Source organism: Ochlerotatus camptorhynchus, unplaced genomic scaffold, assembly GCF_037179485.1.
Source record: "Ochlerotatus camptorhynchus isolate MF236.1 unplaced genomic scaffold, CSIRO-AGI_Acam_v1.1 ptg000215l, whole genome shotgun sequence".
Lineage (NCBI taxonomy): Eukaryota > Metazoa > Arthropoda > Insecta > Diptera > Culicidae > Ochlerotatus > Ochlerotatus camptorhynchus.
Genome location: NW_027040705.1, coordinates 715,438 through 734,655, shown reverse-complemented (window position 1 = coordinate 734,655; position 19,218 = coordinate 715,438). Strand labels below are relative to the sequence as shown.

The window sequence follows — 19,218 nt, the reverse complement described above, 5'->3', positions numbered from 1 at the left end:
TATGGGACTGAGAAATATACTCAAAATGTGGGATTTTGAAAAAAAAATACTTGATCCCACATTATGAAAAAAAGTCCAAGATACAGACCCTGGAAAACTTCGAGGGTTTCAGGGCAGGTAGTGGATATGTGATATCTTAGTAGTGACCAAACTAAAATAACGAAAATAGTGACTTATATACTCACATGCGCATTTTTTATGTTTCTTGAAAATAAAGCAAATGGTGAAGGATCCCATAAATTTGTTCGGACTAATTCTTCCTCTATTTTTTCACTCTGCATGCTTTTGTCTACTTAGATTTTGTTTAAACAAACAATTTACTAAGTTAAATTAGATGCAAATCGCGAATAATTCCAATTATTGTGATTTGAATGTAAAATTGAAGCACAGAGAAACATGTTCAAAACCACGAATTAACAATTTTTGTTGTCCTAAAGAGCTAGGATATAGATGAAGCAATACGTCTTCTTTGTAGTCGCTATAACGGACTGATAGTCTTTTTTATTTTGCCCCAGTCCTCCCAAGAACAGGAACTTTTGTAACAACTCAACATAGACAAATTTTCATAACTCGTGGACCTAGACAACTTTTCTAGATCGCAGTCTTAGAACAAATCTCAATGTTCGGGAACGAGGAAAATTTTCCCATATGGAAAGATCAGGGGCATAACATAAAATTAACTGCATCTAGGACTTAGGATTTAGGGATAAATTTTAGAGCTTTTGGGCCATTTTTAAATAGCTGTGACTTAAAAATTCGAGATCACTAAGACAAATAAATTGAGTCGTCACAAATTAACAATCCTTGACTAATTTAAATACTCCTGAAACATAGAAAAAATGTCATGATCTTGGACTTAGTTGGACATAAGTCTGGCGTCGCGTCCACATGTACAACCTGTGTACGACAAAGGTGTAAATAATTTAAAAAAAAACTGCTTTTAGATATTTATAGATTTTATGGTCACATTATAGCTGTACTTCTTTGCTCTAGACCACAAGTGACCATGAATACACTATTTCATAGTGTGGCTCAATTAAATCTTCGACCTTGGTTTGCTTCAAAAAGGATTAAACTCAGTTCGGATGGTCTGCCTAATCCCTAATGCATTGATTTCTAAGCATGTCGATATCACTACCATGACAAAACTCGTTAAATAGTGCACCTAAAAGTGAGCTTTTTTGGGTGGCGGGTGGCAAGTTTGTGAATGGTCAAATGCCTGATGTAAGCCAAGCAGACCTTCTATCACCTCTTGAAACATACCACAAATTTTCCACAATACATGGCGGTTTGCACCACTAGTTGTAATTGAAACATTCAGCAGTCACGCGTCAAACGGGAGTAACACGGAAATGGCAGTCTGGTACGCTTTGGACGTGTATCATCAGAGTTGCGACCTATCACAATCACGATCGCCAAACAGCTGATGGTAGTAACGCTTTGTACATTCCTATCAATGTGCTCGTCGAAGCTCTCTCCATGACCATCCATCAAAGTTGACGAAAGACGTAAAAAGCAACTGGTGAATGTCGTCTTCTGTTGTGATCCAACACCGATTTGGTCATTCTCGACAATCACGACACTCATCTGTGCTCGTTTTGAAGCAGTTGCTGCTTGACTTGCTTATTTGAGTGTATTGGTGAGTGAGCCCAACAGCTTCCGTTTTATGTTGCCTGCTTTGTTTGTAACTCACACAGTCGCGCCTGCCGAGACGAACTTGGAATGCGTAGGCATTGTTCTCATTTTCTTCTGTCGTTTCGCTTTTTCTCATGATCTTACTGCAGAATTTTTCACTGTTTTCGTTGTGCTTTTCATCATCAGCAGCGAGTGTAGCGTTTTGCTTGTGAGCAGCGGCCATTACTGGTGATTGTTGTTTGCCATGGCTCTAACCAGTCTTGTAAGCGGTCACGGTAGTCGACACATTTTCTGTGATAATTGACTGCCTTTGCCTCCGACACTTGCAAAGCAAGCTATCATAGTACAGTACCAAACTAAAATGTCGTATGACAGGCTCTGTCATACGACACTGTTGCTGAAGACCGTCACGAATGTATGTATTTAAGTTTTTCTCATAATAGGAGCTGCTGATGATGTGTTTGTGTGAATTCTGAAAATAGCAAGCAATGATGTCCTAGTAATAATATTTCTGATCAGAAATGGTTTGATTTACACCAAATTGAGGAATTACAACGAAATCACACATGTCATATGATAGCTATTTTGATAATTTTCTTTTAGCTCGAATGTTATTCTACCGCTCCTGTTGTGTGAGAGAGACGACGGTAGAGCATGAGTGTTCGAATACAAACAGACTGTCACGCACGACAACGAAGCGAGTGTAGTAGAAAACGTCAACTGTTTCAACCCCTGGCTCTAACTCTCACTGCGTGACAAAACTTTCTGTCTGCGATAGTCAGTTGGTGCGAAGACGAGTGTCACGTGAGTGTCATGATATTTTACATCACTGTGTATCATATTTGCAGACCGGTTTGAATGTGTGAGTTTAAATTAGAAGAACATTTGTGATGTATGGGTGCCTAAAGCGTGCATTTCTCGCTGTGCACTTGGATCTGATTGTACACGGCCAATCATACCAACTCAGCGACTGAGAATAATTCAGTGTCAACATTTCAAGGGGGCGTAATTGCTTTTGTAAACAATGGCTTCTGACGTTGATTTCTCGCAAATAAACGCTCACTCCTCCAATTAAAAAATGCTAGCTAGTAGAGAAAACATTCTTCTACATGTTGGTGTCATTAATTTTTATGAGTGAGCTTTTATTCGCGAGAAATCGATGACTAAAGCCATTGTTTACAAATGCAATTACGCCCCTTTGAAATGTTGGCACTGAATTGACTCAGAGAATTTTCTTTCCATACGAAATTTACTCAGATTTGGAAGAAACTGCACTCATAGCTTATGAGTAACTGCAGTTTCTTCCAAATCTGAGTAGATTTCGTATGGAAAGAAAATTCTCTGATTCTATTCAGTGCCAACATTTCAAAGGGGCGTAATTGCAAATTTTCCAAATCTGAGTAAATTTCGTATGGAAAGAAAATTCTCTGAGACAATTATTCTCAGTCGCTGAGACAAAGTAGACGGTAGACAAAGAGAGTAAAGCTGGGTTTAGACAGGGCAAGTCAATTGATCAAGTCAGTTGAATTCGACTTCATCAGTGCCAAGTTCTCAACACCACAGCAAGTAGTAGACGAAATACGCGTATCTGTCGAATGATAAGCAATTATAACGGAATTTAAAGGAAATAAACCAACACACTCCACAATGAACAATTAATAATCGGCTCAGTAAAGCTAACGCGAATGAGCCTTCTAAATAGAAGATGAAGCTTAATTGCAGAAGTTTAACAGCCATTCAGTCTCAAATATCCGTCATTTTTTCTATTTAAAATTCTAAATGCCTATTCTATGAAGAAAACATCTACGAAGCTAGTATTCAAGCATGTTCGCAGTTCCTTAAAGAAGGAGAAAGCTTAAATAAGTAATGACTATTTAATGGTACATTTACAAACATGAGACGGACCGAAAAGTTGTGGATCACCTGTGAATCACCATGGGAAGGAGAGAGTTAAACCGGAATAGTACATAACTTCAAACTTTTTGAGAAGGCAAATACCGGTACCGTACCCAATTTGATATTCTCGTTCAAAACCATCATCGGTAAAGACTTTGCTACTTTGTGCGGAATGCACTTCCTCCAGTTGACCGGCTCCGGACATGCGAAAAAAGCATTGCCCAAAACAATTACATATCTATACGGTGTGATAGCCCGCGGCTAATGAACTTGCTGAACCGATAATGATCACGCTTTTGACCGCTCGCTCGCAGCTGTCGTGTCGTCGTATCACGTCTATTCTACCCGTATAAATATCAGCAACTGTTAAACGCGGGTTATGCTAGAGAAAAAGTGCTAAAAGCATTACTCATGTGTGAGGTTTACCCCGTCAAGGTTACGTTACGATTGACGGCCGGTCGGTGTATGTTCAGTGACTGTCAGCGCTTATCAGCACCTCTCATGCCGGTGATCAATGACTGTATCACGCCGAACAATGGATTAGTTCCTAAGTAACATTGATCGATTCTCTTCATCGAGTGTTTTCTTTCGTTAATAACTTGGCAACAAAACCGTGATTTGCCGTCTTAGATGCTTCTTTTATCGACCTGTGTATCGAAAATAACTGGAAATCGTGGCCGTGGGATGCAAAGAAAAAAACGACGAAGAGAATCTGTCAATGCTACTTAGGACCTAAACCAATGTTCGGCTTGATATGTACATTTGTAGCATGCGGGATCATTTTTCAATGCAGTAAAGGAGATTGTGGGGTACCGTTGGTTTGGAATACCAAACGGTTAGTGGTTGAATTCCCACAACAAAAATGATTCCGAATCTCTCCTACGAACATTTCGCTATTTGTAGATCAGATGAAATGGGTACGCTCGCAATTACGAAAGGTCACTCACCTCTAGCACCGAATCTTTCGTTGGCAGTGGACTGTCATCCAGCAGCAGTGTGATTACGCTGGGACCCATCGGATGTTCCAGGGGGACAACTCGGATCAATGATTTAACGAGCTGTATCCAACCGGTCGGTTTGTCGGTTATGTCATGCAGCATGACCATCGAGTTGGGCGGTTCTGGTTCACTGTGAAGGAGAGTCGGAAAAGGGAGGAAATTTTAGCTAAATGTTATCCATCTGTAGGTAGGTATATAAGCAGCAAAGAGACGAAGTATTGGTAGGAAAGCTGCGCTTCAGTAACCAAACACGCTACAGAATTCCAGTTTCGTGATTGTAGTTTTTCTTCTTCGGGTAGGTGGAGGGGGTAATAATCAGTAATCAACACCATGTTGTTAATTTGGCCCGTATACATTGCTATAAACACGCAATACGAGATTCGATTTCTTTCGTTTTCAAGGTTTTGGTGATTTGAGTTTGGTTGGTGTTCCTCGTTTAACCATAAACTCTTTTGAACTTTAGTACAAAACACACTTTTTTGGTTTTCCATTCGTATGACAATACAAAGTCACAATAGATGGAGATTTGAATGGAATGCGATTTCCGGAAAAAAAAACTTGATTGTGGGTAATGTGTGGCTTCGAATTAGGGTGTACACTGGAAATAATGACGAATAAAGTACGGGTGGAGATTGTTTGACAGAGAATGGAGAACAATAAACAAGTTGGCCATGGTCAGGACTGGAAATGGAAGTACGCAAATTGGTGAGATCATCGACGCAATGAAAAGGAAGCAGGAGATTAACAGTGGTCATGTACCTAGTCTGATATATGATAGAATGAAGCGAACAACTAAACAGACGTGTTTTTATTGTAGGAATTCGTTTAATTTAGATTGATATAGTGTTGTAACGTGTTGTAACTTAACCTCTAGACGGGACTCTAGATGAGGGGTGGGACCTAAATTAATTGATACTATGTTCAGTAGTAGACTGATGCAACATTTGAACATTTCGCTTCACAGTGCTCAAACGGTTTCAAATTGGGTCCTAATTATTCTCGCTAAATTTGAACACATCTAGTAAGAAACTGACTTGGCACAAACCATTTATGTGGACATTTTAATTCCGTTATAATTGCTTGGCATTTAACAGATACGCGTATTTTGTCTACTACTTGCAGACTTCATCAGTACCTATTGATTGTTATATAAGACGTAGACAAAAGATGGATTCTTTATTGGTGTTGAGTACTTGGCACTCACGAAGTCTGCAAATAGTAGACGAAATAAGCGTATCTGTCGAAAGATAAGCAATTATAACGGAATTAAAAGGAAATAAATCAACACACTCCAAAAGCTCTTCAGATAGTTTCATGATTATCCCGATTCTGTGGTCACCCTGCATTATAAAAGAATTCGGAGGAGGATTCAAAGAGAATTAACCCTACGGCAAACTTAATGATGAAATGACTACAATCCTGAAGCTACGCCTAATGATGACCTAAGACAGACAATTCAATGTTTATCAGATCAATTCATCCAGTGGTGTCCCGTAACCTCACTTTTTACCTGTGAACCTACTTTCAAAGCCAGATTTAATGCCATATTCATACTCGAATCGGTTGAAAAATACACTAAATCTTTTAGTTTACTCCATGCCTATCAATTGCAAGCAATATTTGTTATAATTGTTTATGTTTTAAGAGCTGGTGCACAGTTCTTATTGAGGTTAAGGAAACGCCACTGATCATCAAAGAAAATTCTGAGTAGAGCTGTATAGAAATATGGATAATACTTTCAAGGGGATTTCATTTTGAATATACAGGGTGCGTGACGAATTTTTGCAGTAAATGACATATTTGAGAAAAATTACACCAGTTAGCTATTCTAGCAATGAATGTTATGTGATTTATTTTCTTTCGCAAAATATGGAAGTTGTAACTAATTTTATTCAAAAAAAATCGCCTTCCCTTTCGACGACTGTAGCTAGACGCTTCCGGAAACTGCCATATGCACGTTTGACAATGTTTTAATCCATAGATGTCATCACTACCTTGATTTTAGCTTTTAAGGACTTAAGTGTGGTGTTAGGGGTTCTATTGGTATTCCGTTCGACGATGCCCCGTACAAAATAATCCAACGGATTGATATCAGGACTGCTTGGGGGCCAAATTTCTTTCTCCTAAAATTCCGAAATATTTTTCGCAAGCCATTTCTGTGTTTTATTAGCAGTATGAGCAGGTTCTCCGTTTTATCACTTTCCCAGGCCTTTTTTATATTCTACACTGTTCTTTCAGACACATTTATCCACCGAATTATTTCTATTACGCTTACTCCGGCGCGCAACAAAGCGACAGCGGCTGACCGATTGCTCTTTTGTTTCGACATCTTTACGTTTACTCAACACTGTTTGTTTACATCTTACACCTAACAGTATGAGCAATTCAGTGCTGCCAAATATATCTAAATCATGATCCGCAAGCATGAGAAATTACTATTTGAAATTTACTGCAAAAATTCGTCACGCACCCTGTAGTCCAAAAAATTCTTCGTAAAATTTCAGGCTAGTCAGTATAAGAAGAAAATTTCTCAGAGCAGGTTTAGCAGGAAATTTAGAGCTCATTTCCAAAGTTTTTCTGAGTTGTGGAGATTCTGATGAAATCTGCAAAATAATTCAAAGGAAAGTTTCAAGGTAATTCGTAGAGTTACTCAAGGGTATTTTGAGAAAAAAAGAAATCATGGAAATTCTGAGGTAAAATCCAAGGAAATGTTGGGAGAATACTTTTCTAAATTATTAATGACAAACCAAGAGATTTAAAAAAAAAACTGATCAAGACCATGGGGCTAGAAATTTCAGAAAAGTGTACTAATATGAAATGTGTTATCCCAAGCTTGGAAATATCTGGACGTGTATTCCCAGAAATGGAGATATTAACATTGACAGATTCTTTTTGCATCCTTACGGCCATGTTAAGACATTCCCAGCTAATTTCAGCACAGAGATCTAAGAAACAAGCACATTGTTCAGCTTGATAATTTTTAGATTTTGCTAAATTTTTGGTATGTTTTTTTTCCTTGATTTGTCTTCCGTCGATCTTGTTTTCGTACTGAGTAAAAATGCTACCGAAGCCAGGAAGGCAGCTCCCACACCTGGACCCTACCTATCGACCCATCAACTCATGGACCTGGGACCTTCCGAAGGCGTGATGAGAGATTTTATGCCTCAGTAAATCCCGGCGGCGCCGACTGAGATTTAACAGGCCTTTTAGGGTGAAATTAAAACAATCTGGGCTTGAAATAACTATTCAAGATTCTTAGAAAAATATTCGAGATATCGGACTTTGAATAATTATAAACAGAATTGGATTAACGTACAACAAACAAATATATATAGGGGAAATGTATGTAATGTCGGCGTAAATGTCTCTAATTTGGGCCCATACATAAATCAGCAATCGACTAAATTTTCCATAGCGACCAAAAATATCCATTAGTACCGTCCCAATGACGCGTTCAACTAGATAAAATTGATAAATAGCTGATTTTTATCGATGGGCCCAATCTTAGATCCGTAGGCCAACATTAGAGCCATTTCCCCTATATATTTTATTAGGATCGAATAAAATTGTCGGTTGTTTCCCGGTTCTACCGGTTTTCTTAATTCAGTTGACACCCTGCTGCCTCAGAATTTATGATGAAAATGCCAATTGAGTTTTAGGAAAATTTTAAAGGAATTCTGAGGCAGTGGTGTCGTGTAACTTCACTTTTAACCTGTTCTCCCTCTTTAAAAACGTAAACAGATGATTTTTTTTTTCTTAAACGGTTACTAATTAGTGATCCTAGGAGATTATGTGCAAATTGGAATCGATTTGGATACAAATATGGCTATAAACTACGTTTCAAAAGTCGGAGACCAGGTAAGAAGTGAGGTTACGCGACGCCACTGTTCCGGGGAGACTTTCAATAGAATTGTGACTAGAAATTTCAGGTATTCCGAGAAAATTGCCAACAGCTGAATTCTAAAGTAGTTCTGAAGAGATTACTAATTATGGGGATTATGAGTAGTATTTTCTAAAGCTAGTTATATATAAGCTAGTAGTATTCTCTCAAGTAGGGAACTGGTAAGCAAATTGGAATATTTTAAGGAGCATTTCAAAGGAATTCAGAAGGGGATTCAAAGTGAATTAACAATCCTGAAATCACACCAAATGATCACCTACGGCCAAAAATCTCTGAAATTTTGATTGATCAATTAATCAAAGAAAAATTCTGCGGGGAGCTGGAAGGCAATATAAATAATAATTACAAGGAAGACAAATTATTTATAAAGCTCAACATATTTTTTATATAGTTTCAATAGAATTCCTAAAAGAATTCTTAAGAATTTTGAAGAAATAACAAAAAGTTTGGGAGGAAATTTTTAGTATATTTCCGAAGAAACTTTGAGTAGTGTTCCAGAATATTCTGAAGGAAAGTTTAAAAAAATATGCTATAGATTCCGTACACAGAAATTCAAGATCCAGAATTCTTCTGCTTAAAATTCTAAGAGAAATATTTTAGATTGAACTTTGAATACTTATTAATACCATATTATAAGTTAAAGTTTCAATCAAATTCCTGGATTTTTCCCGGCTATCCTGGATGTTTTTGATTCCCGGTTCTCTAGGTTCAGTGGCCACCCTGCTGTATCGAAATAAACTTTAAACACTAATCGCATCGTGGAGCCCCCTTAACATCATGTGAAGCAAATAATTGTGTTATCGAAATATCTACGATTCTCCAAATTGTCCTATATCTACGATTCTCCAAATTGTCCTGATCATAATATTTTACAGTCTCATTGAAATCTTGTTTGATGACTGGAATGATTTATTGGTTGGTTGGTTGGTTCTTTATTAAGGAGATTTTCAGTCAGACACTGGTTCATCTCCGGGAACCCCTGAAGGGGTTTCCCCAAATTACAGAATTGAAAAAAGTGTCCGGAGGGGCACTTCTGAAAGGAGACTCCAGAAGGGAGTCCCTTTAATATGGAATACTTATGTAATACAGAGTGGTATCTAAGGTACGGTTATTGTCTTTTGATGCTGACTTATTTACGTTGGGAGGTGGAGGGTTTCCTGGGATGGCTGGCGGAGAGGAAGTCCTTGTTCTTAGCTGTGGTCGTGGTTGTTGAAAGTGTTCGGGCTGGTCGTGGTGTGGTGTACAGGTAGTTGTCATCATGGTCGGAGTTGAGGGTATGACAGCATGCATCATTAAGGGATCCGCTTTCGGAGGTAATGTCTCGGTCGCCTGTAGTCATATTCGAGAGAACAGGCCTGCCTCGCGGAGGAAAGCCAGTAGTGCCGCTGAGCGGCAAGGATCTTCACTGAGGGCGTCTCGGATGCTGCCGGGGATGTCGAACAGGTTTTTAGCTTCTTGGTATTGCGGACAGTGGCATATAAAGTGCTCCACCGAATGGTGGATCTGGCACAATGGACAGCGTCGGTGGAATTCGCCATTTTCCGTTATGTTGTGTGAGATACGGGTGTGTCCTGAGCTAAATGATTTGTTGAACCCTTAGCACTTTATGAAATCTCCTAACATAATGTGAGATGAATAACATGTCCTCCATCGATAGTTTCTGGTCCTCTGTGAAGATGTGTTCTGCAACCTTTGATTTAAAATGATATGTTAGGTCTTTTTCCTTTTGCTTTTTGGCCTTATTAACCTCCGCTATATGTTCTTTAAATCTAGTTGCTAAAGTTCTCTTGGTTTGTCCTACGTATACTTTGTTACAATGATTACAGCTTATTTTATATACACTAGAAATACTCAGAGGGAGAGATGGACGAAGAGCAAGTTTTGAGCCACTGCCAAAATCTGAGCCAATCGAACCTTCCAATTAGAATTTGGCCGAGGATTTCTTATCCTTAGTAGATTATATTTGAGAGTATTGCAATCGAACAGAAATTCAATCACCTTTATGTTTCGTGTGCTTCTCAAATTCAACTAGTTTTTAGAATCAAAAACAATATTCTAACTCTATTGATTAATTGATCTTAGTTGGTTAATGTCTGCTGCCGAATTGTATTTTGATTTCTCCGCCGCTGAGTATTTCTAATATACACCTGATTTAACATTAACTGGGTCTTTAGTAGATCCTAACAATGATTTTAACTGATTATGTCTACTTGTGAAAACTAAATCTTATTCGATTTTTTTAACTGTGGTCTTAGCTTACAAGTAATATCTTGATCAAATGGAACGGACACTCGTTTCAAGAGTTCAGGTACTGCGACGAGGGTTGTAAATAATCTCCTTTGTAGAATTCTCGTTTTTTTTTATCGATGATTGACTGGATTGTGTTCTCCTTGTATCCGTTGAGTCTTGCTGTTTCGAAGATGTACTGTAATTCCTTAACCTTTCCTGTATCGCTGAGTGAAAGAGTCTGCATTCGATTAATCATATGGTGGAAGGCGGCCATTTTCTGCTGGAACGATTTTTTACAACTTCAACTTACAACTCAAAACCTCCCGTAGTCGTTCTTCAATATTAAAAAGTATTCTACGATGCCCCGACTAAATTACATATTTGAAAATTCCCCAGGACATCGCTCAACACTTGATTGACTCTATTGAACTTTATGATCTGAACGTGCCTGAAGTTCAGATCATGAAGATCTATAGACTCAATAAGGTGTTGAAGAACCTAACATATATTGCTTATACATATGATGTCCTAAATGATGTTGTGAAGTCGCACGAAGCTCTACGAATTCGTATAATATCTCAATAAAATATACAAAACTTTGTTGAGGACATAGAACACCAAGATATAAACTTCAGAATAATTTGGAGAACTCGAAATACTATGTCACTACAACAAAATATATCACATGATTTTATGGAGCTCCACGAATCTGTAAGGGTTGAAAGAATTAGTCAAGGCATCACAGAATACCTTGACATCAAGATCTAACGTGCAGCATGATTTGAAGATTTTTTAAAATATATTTATTAAGGAGACTTTCAGCCCTGGGCTGGTTCGTCTCCGCCTTGAAGATCTACGGATTCATTAATTTAGTCAGGACACCAGGAATTGCATTGAGCAGGTAGAGCTTCAAGAACACACAGGATGATTTGGAGAACTTATCATGCCTTGGATATGCGTTTTATATTTTATATGATGTGTTTAAGCTATACAAGCATGCTTGAATACACATTTTTCGATTAAATATCCTATACATCTTTGTTGAACCTGGAAATATGAGAATCAAAACTCAAAAATAATTTGGAGGCCCTGGGTAAACCCCAAAAAATTATCATCGTAAATTTCTTCATTTGTGTACTTCTATAGCCAAATTATATGAAAAGGTTTAAACAGTTCTTTAAAATAAGCCTCAGAAAAAATGGGTTGGATTAAAATAAACAGCTTGTTTTGGGAACTTATCTTTTGGAAGCGTCTTCTATAAGCTTATTCTCAACGCTTGCTCGACGCTCTACTAGCATAGCATAGCATAAACCAGGTTGCACAATGTCGTAGGTGGTACGAGCTCTAAACTTGTTAAGGAGGAGACCCACCTTCATCCGTTGCTGTTAGATAGTAATTTGTGGTTAACCTCTTAGATACAGGATGAGTCTCCCTCCAACAGACTAGAGCTGTCCTAGCCACGTCCTTGCAGGAATGTTAGTCCAACACTTCTCGCGTCACTTTTCAAATAGACCAATGTAACATACATATCCACCATTTTGAGAAAATCGAAGTTGAAGTTCGACAGATTATTATTTTAACTGTTTAGAAACAATACATTTTGCAATACTATTTTTAATGTAGTCAGTGAATAATAACGTTGAAAATTCAGTAGAAACGTTTTTCAGTAGCTACAATATAGCAATATAGCAAAAACCACATAGGACGTTTTGACTAGTCAAGTTGTACATCGGACATGTTACATTGGACGATTTTTCTCAATGACATAATCAATTAGTGTTACATTGGAAGATTTGTTCTACATGATACTAGATTCCCTTTCACGGATGTCATAGTAGAGTACCTAACTTTAGATTGGCCCCGCCTTTAGAAAATGAGCACCAATCATGTTAGGCAGTCCGAATGACCGAAGTAACAAACATGTACCCATCATTTCAAACTGTATATTGGGCAATTGTTTACCTATGATTATCTAAAATAAATGATAGTAAATTTGGATGGATGTTTTTGTATCACATACAATGATAGAAGAGCAATAGTTTGTATCGCTTAACTCGATTTGTTTACATTTGTTACATTGGTCAATTTGAAAAGTGACGCGAGACTTACTTAAGAGAGATGCAGAGAACTTTACGACCCCTCATAAGTGTCACGGGAAGGGTGGAATTTCATTAGTAGGGAGGGAAAGCCATAGGATACGCCCAGCCGGCGTTGCTGGCAATTATATAAAGTATTTAATATATAAAGCCTTTAAATCATTTGTCCGTTTACCGTTGTTGCTGCCCATTACCTACACTCAATTATTCGAAATAGTCTTCAGATTCTGGAATTGCGAAACGTTAACTCCTTGATCCTGTTGCTCCTTTGGCCCAAAAATTCGGTTGTTCCTAAACATATGCACCATCTATTCTGATCGATAATGTGTAAAATTTCACCCGTCGCTCTACTGCTCTAATAAAAAAAAACACGATACGGACAGTAACATTGAGTAGCTACACAATAATTGAGCGTTTAAGGATCATTATATCTCGTTAAAGGTACGATAACCTTTTTTTCCCATATTGAAATTAACAAATACTACAACGAATCTTACGAAATCGCCTTATCCCCAGGCAGAGGTAGTCAACCCGCCCCTAAAAGTTGAACGTGCTTTTAAAACTAGTGCACCGATTAGAAAAAAAAACATGGTAGCCGTGCCTGTTTATGCATTGCATTAAACTAAAACAAGTTTAAGCGCACACCGCTCACCGCACAAACAGTGTGCGTATTGCTACTTTGCTACCGTAATTTATCACACAATTCTAGTCTTCGAAGTTGGACGACGGCCGTTCCGGTGGTAATTATCGGCTCAGCCTGGAGCTCGTCGGGGAGGAACTTGATCTTGAACCTTGGTCGCACGGAGGTGCCATTTCTATGCAAATGCAGCTGGCCACCCCCTGCACCATCGAGACCGTCCGTGCGTCGCCTTATTCATTCATTCTCGAACTTTTTTCCCGAACATCGTTGTGATGACGATGTGAACTTCTCCACTACCAGCTAGACTACCTCGGACGGAGGACCGGTGTGGTATGTATAAATATTTACTTACTCTTATTAATCGTCATCATCAAGTAGAACCTTATGTACCCTGCCCTGTGCCAACGGCAGTCGAAGCTCGAAGGTCGTTCGTACTCACTTTTAATCTCTTCCTTTCGGTGACTGTTTTCTTAAAACTAGGCAGCCTTACCTGCTAGGTAATGTCGATCGTAATCGATTTGTCCCAAACCGGGTATGGTTTGAGTTTGGAATGTTAGCACTTTGTGACTTGATTAGGAACGTTTTTCAAGGTTGATAAGCATTTTGGATGTGAGCTGAGCTTCATGAACGGCATTTTCCCAATATCATCAATCTTATTCTAGGCTAAATTGAGCAATCTGAGAAGGAATTGAGAGGGTGTAGGAAGTTGTGTCATATTTCTCGAGATTCAGTAGAGTCCGACCCTGCACTTGGAAATTCTGAGTCAAAATCCTAAGAACCGAGTGCGAAACTTTTGCATTCGCATTAACCATGTTGCACAAACTCGTAAGTGGTACAAGCCTCGATTACTTTTTCGAAGGGATGTATTTGACGTAACTGGTAGCTCGGCCACGCATGCTAACACTACCATCAGATAGCGGAAACTTTCTTCTACCTGATAGGGGTGGAAGTATGCGTAGGCGAGCTACCAATTACACCAAATCAACGATCAAATGCATTGTTTTCAAAAGCTGATACGTCCCTTTGAAAAAGTAATCGAGAAGTCTTATATTATTTTACGAGTGATGTAGACGTTTCCTCATTGATTTGTAGCAATTAGGGATTAATATCTACTTCTTAGATGGCAGTAATACACAATGAATAAAAGTAGGCTTAAAAAACTTGCTTTTCGAGGATGGACGGGCAATAATAAATAAGATATAGATTAGACCTGTTCATTTTAAACAAAATGTTCGGAATGTAACGGGTCAACCGTGATTACTGTTCGTCATGTTAATTTGAACTTTTGTGCAAATTTTCAGCAAAATCGGTGTTGATTTAGAGGTGCTTCTAGTTAATTTTATGTTTTCAAGGTAATTTACGGCTTATAATATTTGTATCTCGAGACTGAAACAACGAAAGCTGATGTAACAACTTTCATAGCAAAGTTTAATGTGTTATGTATCAACTTTGTAACCAAAGGTTGACTATTCGAAGTGATTTTATTGAAGTTTGACTTAGTTTCATGCTCGAAGATATCTTAAAATGTGAAGAATTTTAAAGTAGGGGAATTTACGTATTCTCGGCAATCTAAGCAGCTTCCGCACTTCTATTAGCATTTCCTCAGTGTCACGCACACATATGACGTGTTTGTTTGTTTATATTTATCTGCTCCTAGCTACTCTATCCATTTCAATCGACAGAACTGTCCAAAACGGTTTGAAAACGTTTTTAAGGCGCTCCAAACTTCTCAGGTGAGTGTGACTATTGTCGGCAGCCTCTTTTACTTCGGCAACCTTTCCGTTTAAACTGTGTGTTAACCAGTTGTTCTATTATCGGCAACTCGAAATCAGCCGTATTTTCATGTGCTTATGTTTCATTTGAAGAAACACCTGGCATAACAGGTTTTATCAGTCGTGAAAATGTACTAGGATTGAACCTGAAAGACTAAGGAATCGTTTAAATACATTCATTGAAGTGTTTTAGTGAGAAAATACAGCGAAATTAACGTTTAAATTGTGGTTGCCGAAAACAGTCGATGGCTGCCGAAGCCATCATTTACCCTATTTGTTCTACGAATTTTCCACCCATATGATATAAAAATGTGTAGTGTACGGCATAATGTTCCTCATATTGTTCTAGAAGTTTCGTTCCAACATAGTTTTCGTGTATATTTCATAGATTGAGAGATAAAAATCAGAAAAGAGGCCGTTTTAGCTAAAATTCACAAGACAACAGAACCAATAAAAGTCAATTAGATTGACAGAACATAGTTGCATTGCTTTTCAATGACGACCGATGACTGTTTCATTGATATATGATTTTTTCATAAATATGAATCCTCAGTAGACGTGTTTTTTATCAAAGGCAAGTGTCACTCGAACCATAACAGCAATTTATAAAATAACGAATATTTTGAATGGCTCGAGTGACACTTACCTTTGATAAAAAAAACACGTCTACTGAGTATTCATAGTTATGGAAAAATCATATATCAATGAAACAGTCATCGGTCGTCATTGAAAAGCAATGCAACTATGTTCTGTCAATCTAATTGACTTTTATTGGTTCTGTTGTCTTGTGAATTTTAGCTAAAACGGCCTCTTTTCTGATTTTTATCTCTCAATCTATGAAATATACACGAAAACTATGTTGGAACGAAACTTCTAGAACAATATGAGGAACATTATGCCGTACACTACACATTTTTATATCATATGGGTGGAAAATTCGTAGAACAAATACTTTAAAATTCTTCACATTTTAAGATATCTTCGAGCATGAAACTAAGTCAAACTTCAATAAAATCACTTCGAATAGTCAACCTTTGGTTACAAAGTTGATACATAACACATTAAACTTTGCTATGAAAGTTGTTACATCAGCTTTCGTTGTTTCAGTCTCGAGATACAAATATTGTAAGCCGTAAATTACCTTAAAAACATAAAATTAACTTGAAGCACCTCTAAATCATCACCGATTTTGCTGAAAATTTGCACAGAAGTTCAAATTAACATGACGAACAGTAATCACGGTTGACCCGTTACATTCCGAACATTTCGTTTAAAATGAACAGGTCTAATATAGATATTTATTTTTTTTTATTTGGTATCAAGCTGGAGCTGCGTGACAGCTTAGTTTTCAAGACTTGACCCATTTGAATAAATTTCGCTTCTATCTTTGACAATACAGCAGAAGGACTAGCCTATGCTAACATGCTGTGACGTGTGCGCGTAGATACATCCGCGTAGTAAACCGATTGAATAAGTAAATTCGTTTCGAACGAAATAAGTAACAACCTAACCGAGAAAAAAATGCTTATTATCATTTAAAGAGTGCCACAAAAATAAATGTGATAGCCTATGTTGGCAAGTTGATTAATTTTGGTTTCCTCCCTAGATATTCTACTTATTTTACTATTGTGCTTTGTTCCAATTTAGTTATTTTACAGCCGCGAGAAGTTAAACATGCATCAATACAACATAAGGAAAGATCTATTTTTCAGTCACGTAGGATTTAGTTCATAGATTAACATTGACTGCTGTTTACAAATGTAAGTACCGTAAAACGGGGTAACATTGATAGTTTTTTAAATTATATTCTAAATAATGTTTACAGCAATGAATGTTTTTCAATTTTTTTATTTTTAAAACAAGTACTGAAGATCCAAGAGTCAATTCGTTGGTTATATGTTTAACGGAAATAATAGCATTTGTACTATTTTTTTAGTTTTGTGACCGAACTTCAGTTTTTTGATTTGGGGTAACTTTGATAATTCTCGATGAATGTAGAAAAAAAAAATGGGTAAAATAAAAACAATTTAGTTCTTTAAATATGAAACTTTGAATAGGTATATAATCAGAAAACATTATAAGCAATAAGAATACAACATTGAATGTGTGATGGCAATATCAAAAATACATTTCATAAGAGATGGTTTGAGTGCTTTTTCAAACAGGTGAAAAACACGAAAATTGTTTTTAATTATGTTTGTAAAATATGCAACACATGTTATGTAAAAACTACAAACGCTATCAACGAAAATACCCTAAGCTTCAATATGGAACTGATGTTTCTAATTTGGAAAAAGCGCAGCGAGTAAATTTAATCTTTACATTATACTATCAAAGTTACCCGCATTATCAAAGATACCCCGTTTTACGGTACTAAGAAATAAGTTAACTCAAATACTTTAACCGTATATATCAGAGATTTTGCGTATTGAGAGAATAATATAGTAATCGAGTACAATGAACTCAGGGGAAAACAATACCTACAAAAGATTAAAAGCTATTAATTGTCACATACCTCTACTTTTACTTATTTCCTAAACTATTCCTCTCCTTGTCAATGCTGCTTGTTATTGGTTTGCTTGCGTTTTCTTATTGAAGTTCAAGACTAAATAGGAAAATGAAGTATGTAACTTTAAAGGTTAGTTGCCTGCCTAAGCGGACCCTCCGCATCCTAATTCTTTTGTTAATCTACCTAATATTATTAGACTTTCTGAATTTTCTTATTTAAGTTCGTTTGATGAATATGATATCTCATTAGTCTAATTTAATAAATTATTGAAATCTCTAATTCACCTAATCAATCACTTGTGCATGTAATCTAAAGTTAAACGTGTTCCAAGTACTTTTGATTTTGACCTATACCTATTTATTATATCTTAGTTCGACCCAGGTGACACCTTCAAGTGACTAAAATGCTTCATTTTGAAGTTAGTTTCCTAGCTGACTTTTAATTATATAGGGTATATGCTCCAACTACGCTCACACGTTTCTACTATGTCGTCCCACAAAATTACGTATGGATATATCACAATAGAAGCACGCCACAGTGGAAATCCCGAGCCATAGTTCAAACATTTATCCCAAATCAAAATGAAGCAAATATAAGATTAGTTACAATACCATGTTCAAAAATAATGTTTAACATTGTTCCCTGAGTAATACTTCAATGAAAACAACAATGAAAGCTTGTCGCGCAAGTAGAAGGAGCACCGTTGGGCACTTTCTGAAATATTTCAATAGTATAATTCCCTTGCAAACCCAAATAAATCTATCTGCGTAAAAATAAATAAAATAAGAGTTATTTGTGGCAAAACCCGATAGTATCACACCCAACGTCAGTGCCTATACGTAAGCGTACTACGACGCGGCTCTCAATCAAAGGAGTAACAAGTGTGATACTATCACTGCTGGACTAGATCTTTGGTTTCCTCATGCAGTGGTTCATCAGAGAGGGGAAGCTTAGTAATCCCGATTGGCTGCCCATGGCGCCATTCTATCGTGGCATGAGCCAGCAACGCCGGCCATAAACCTACCGTCTCCAACACTCCACTAGCATGAAATTAAGCCCGCCCACCAACAGCAAGGTGCAAAAACTAGCCATGGGGAGGGAGTTTTCATGAAATGGCCTAGTTTTAGGTGCCGTATAAAATTTGATGTGAAATGTACGTGAAAACATCGAAAAATTTGAGTCCGCCCACGGAAAACATCGATTTTACTTATTATTTAACATTAAGAAAAAAAAATATATTCTTCAGATCGATCGTTAAGCTTAGACGAGATTTTTATTTCTCATGATTTTTGCATTCTAAAATATTTTCTCATTGCTAAATTAACTAAAATAAAGTTATATCCAAGGAAAATCGAAGATTGTAAAAAACAAACAAAATAATTGTAATATGGCGGAGGCATAAAAGTTGATTTTCATGGGCCATTTGTGAAAAAGTTATTTTGCTTTCAAAAAATCCTTAACAAATTCATAAGGTTTTGAAATGGCTTTTATGTAGAAAACTTGTAGACTGAATTGTATTTATCTTAAGCCATTTTGCTTGAT

General features: G+C 37.2%; 1 protein-coding gene across 1 annotated transcript in view; it reads right to left on the bottom strand.

Annotated features, from left to right (window-relative positions):
- The window catches only part of LOC135703528 (RING finger and SPRY domain-containing protein 1-like), a 51,248-nt gene that overhangs the window by 15,504 nt on the left and 16,526 nt on the right, over positions 1 to 19,218 (bottom strand). The window contains exon 2 of the mRNA XM_065224768.1: positions 4,479 to 4,659. Coding sequence (XP_065080840.1) covers positions 4,479 to 4,659 — 181 coding nt within the window. The remainder of the gene's footprint in view (positions 1 to 4,478; positions 4,660 to 19,218) is intronic.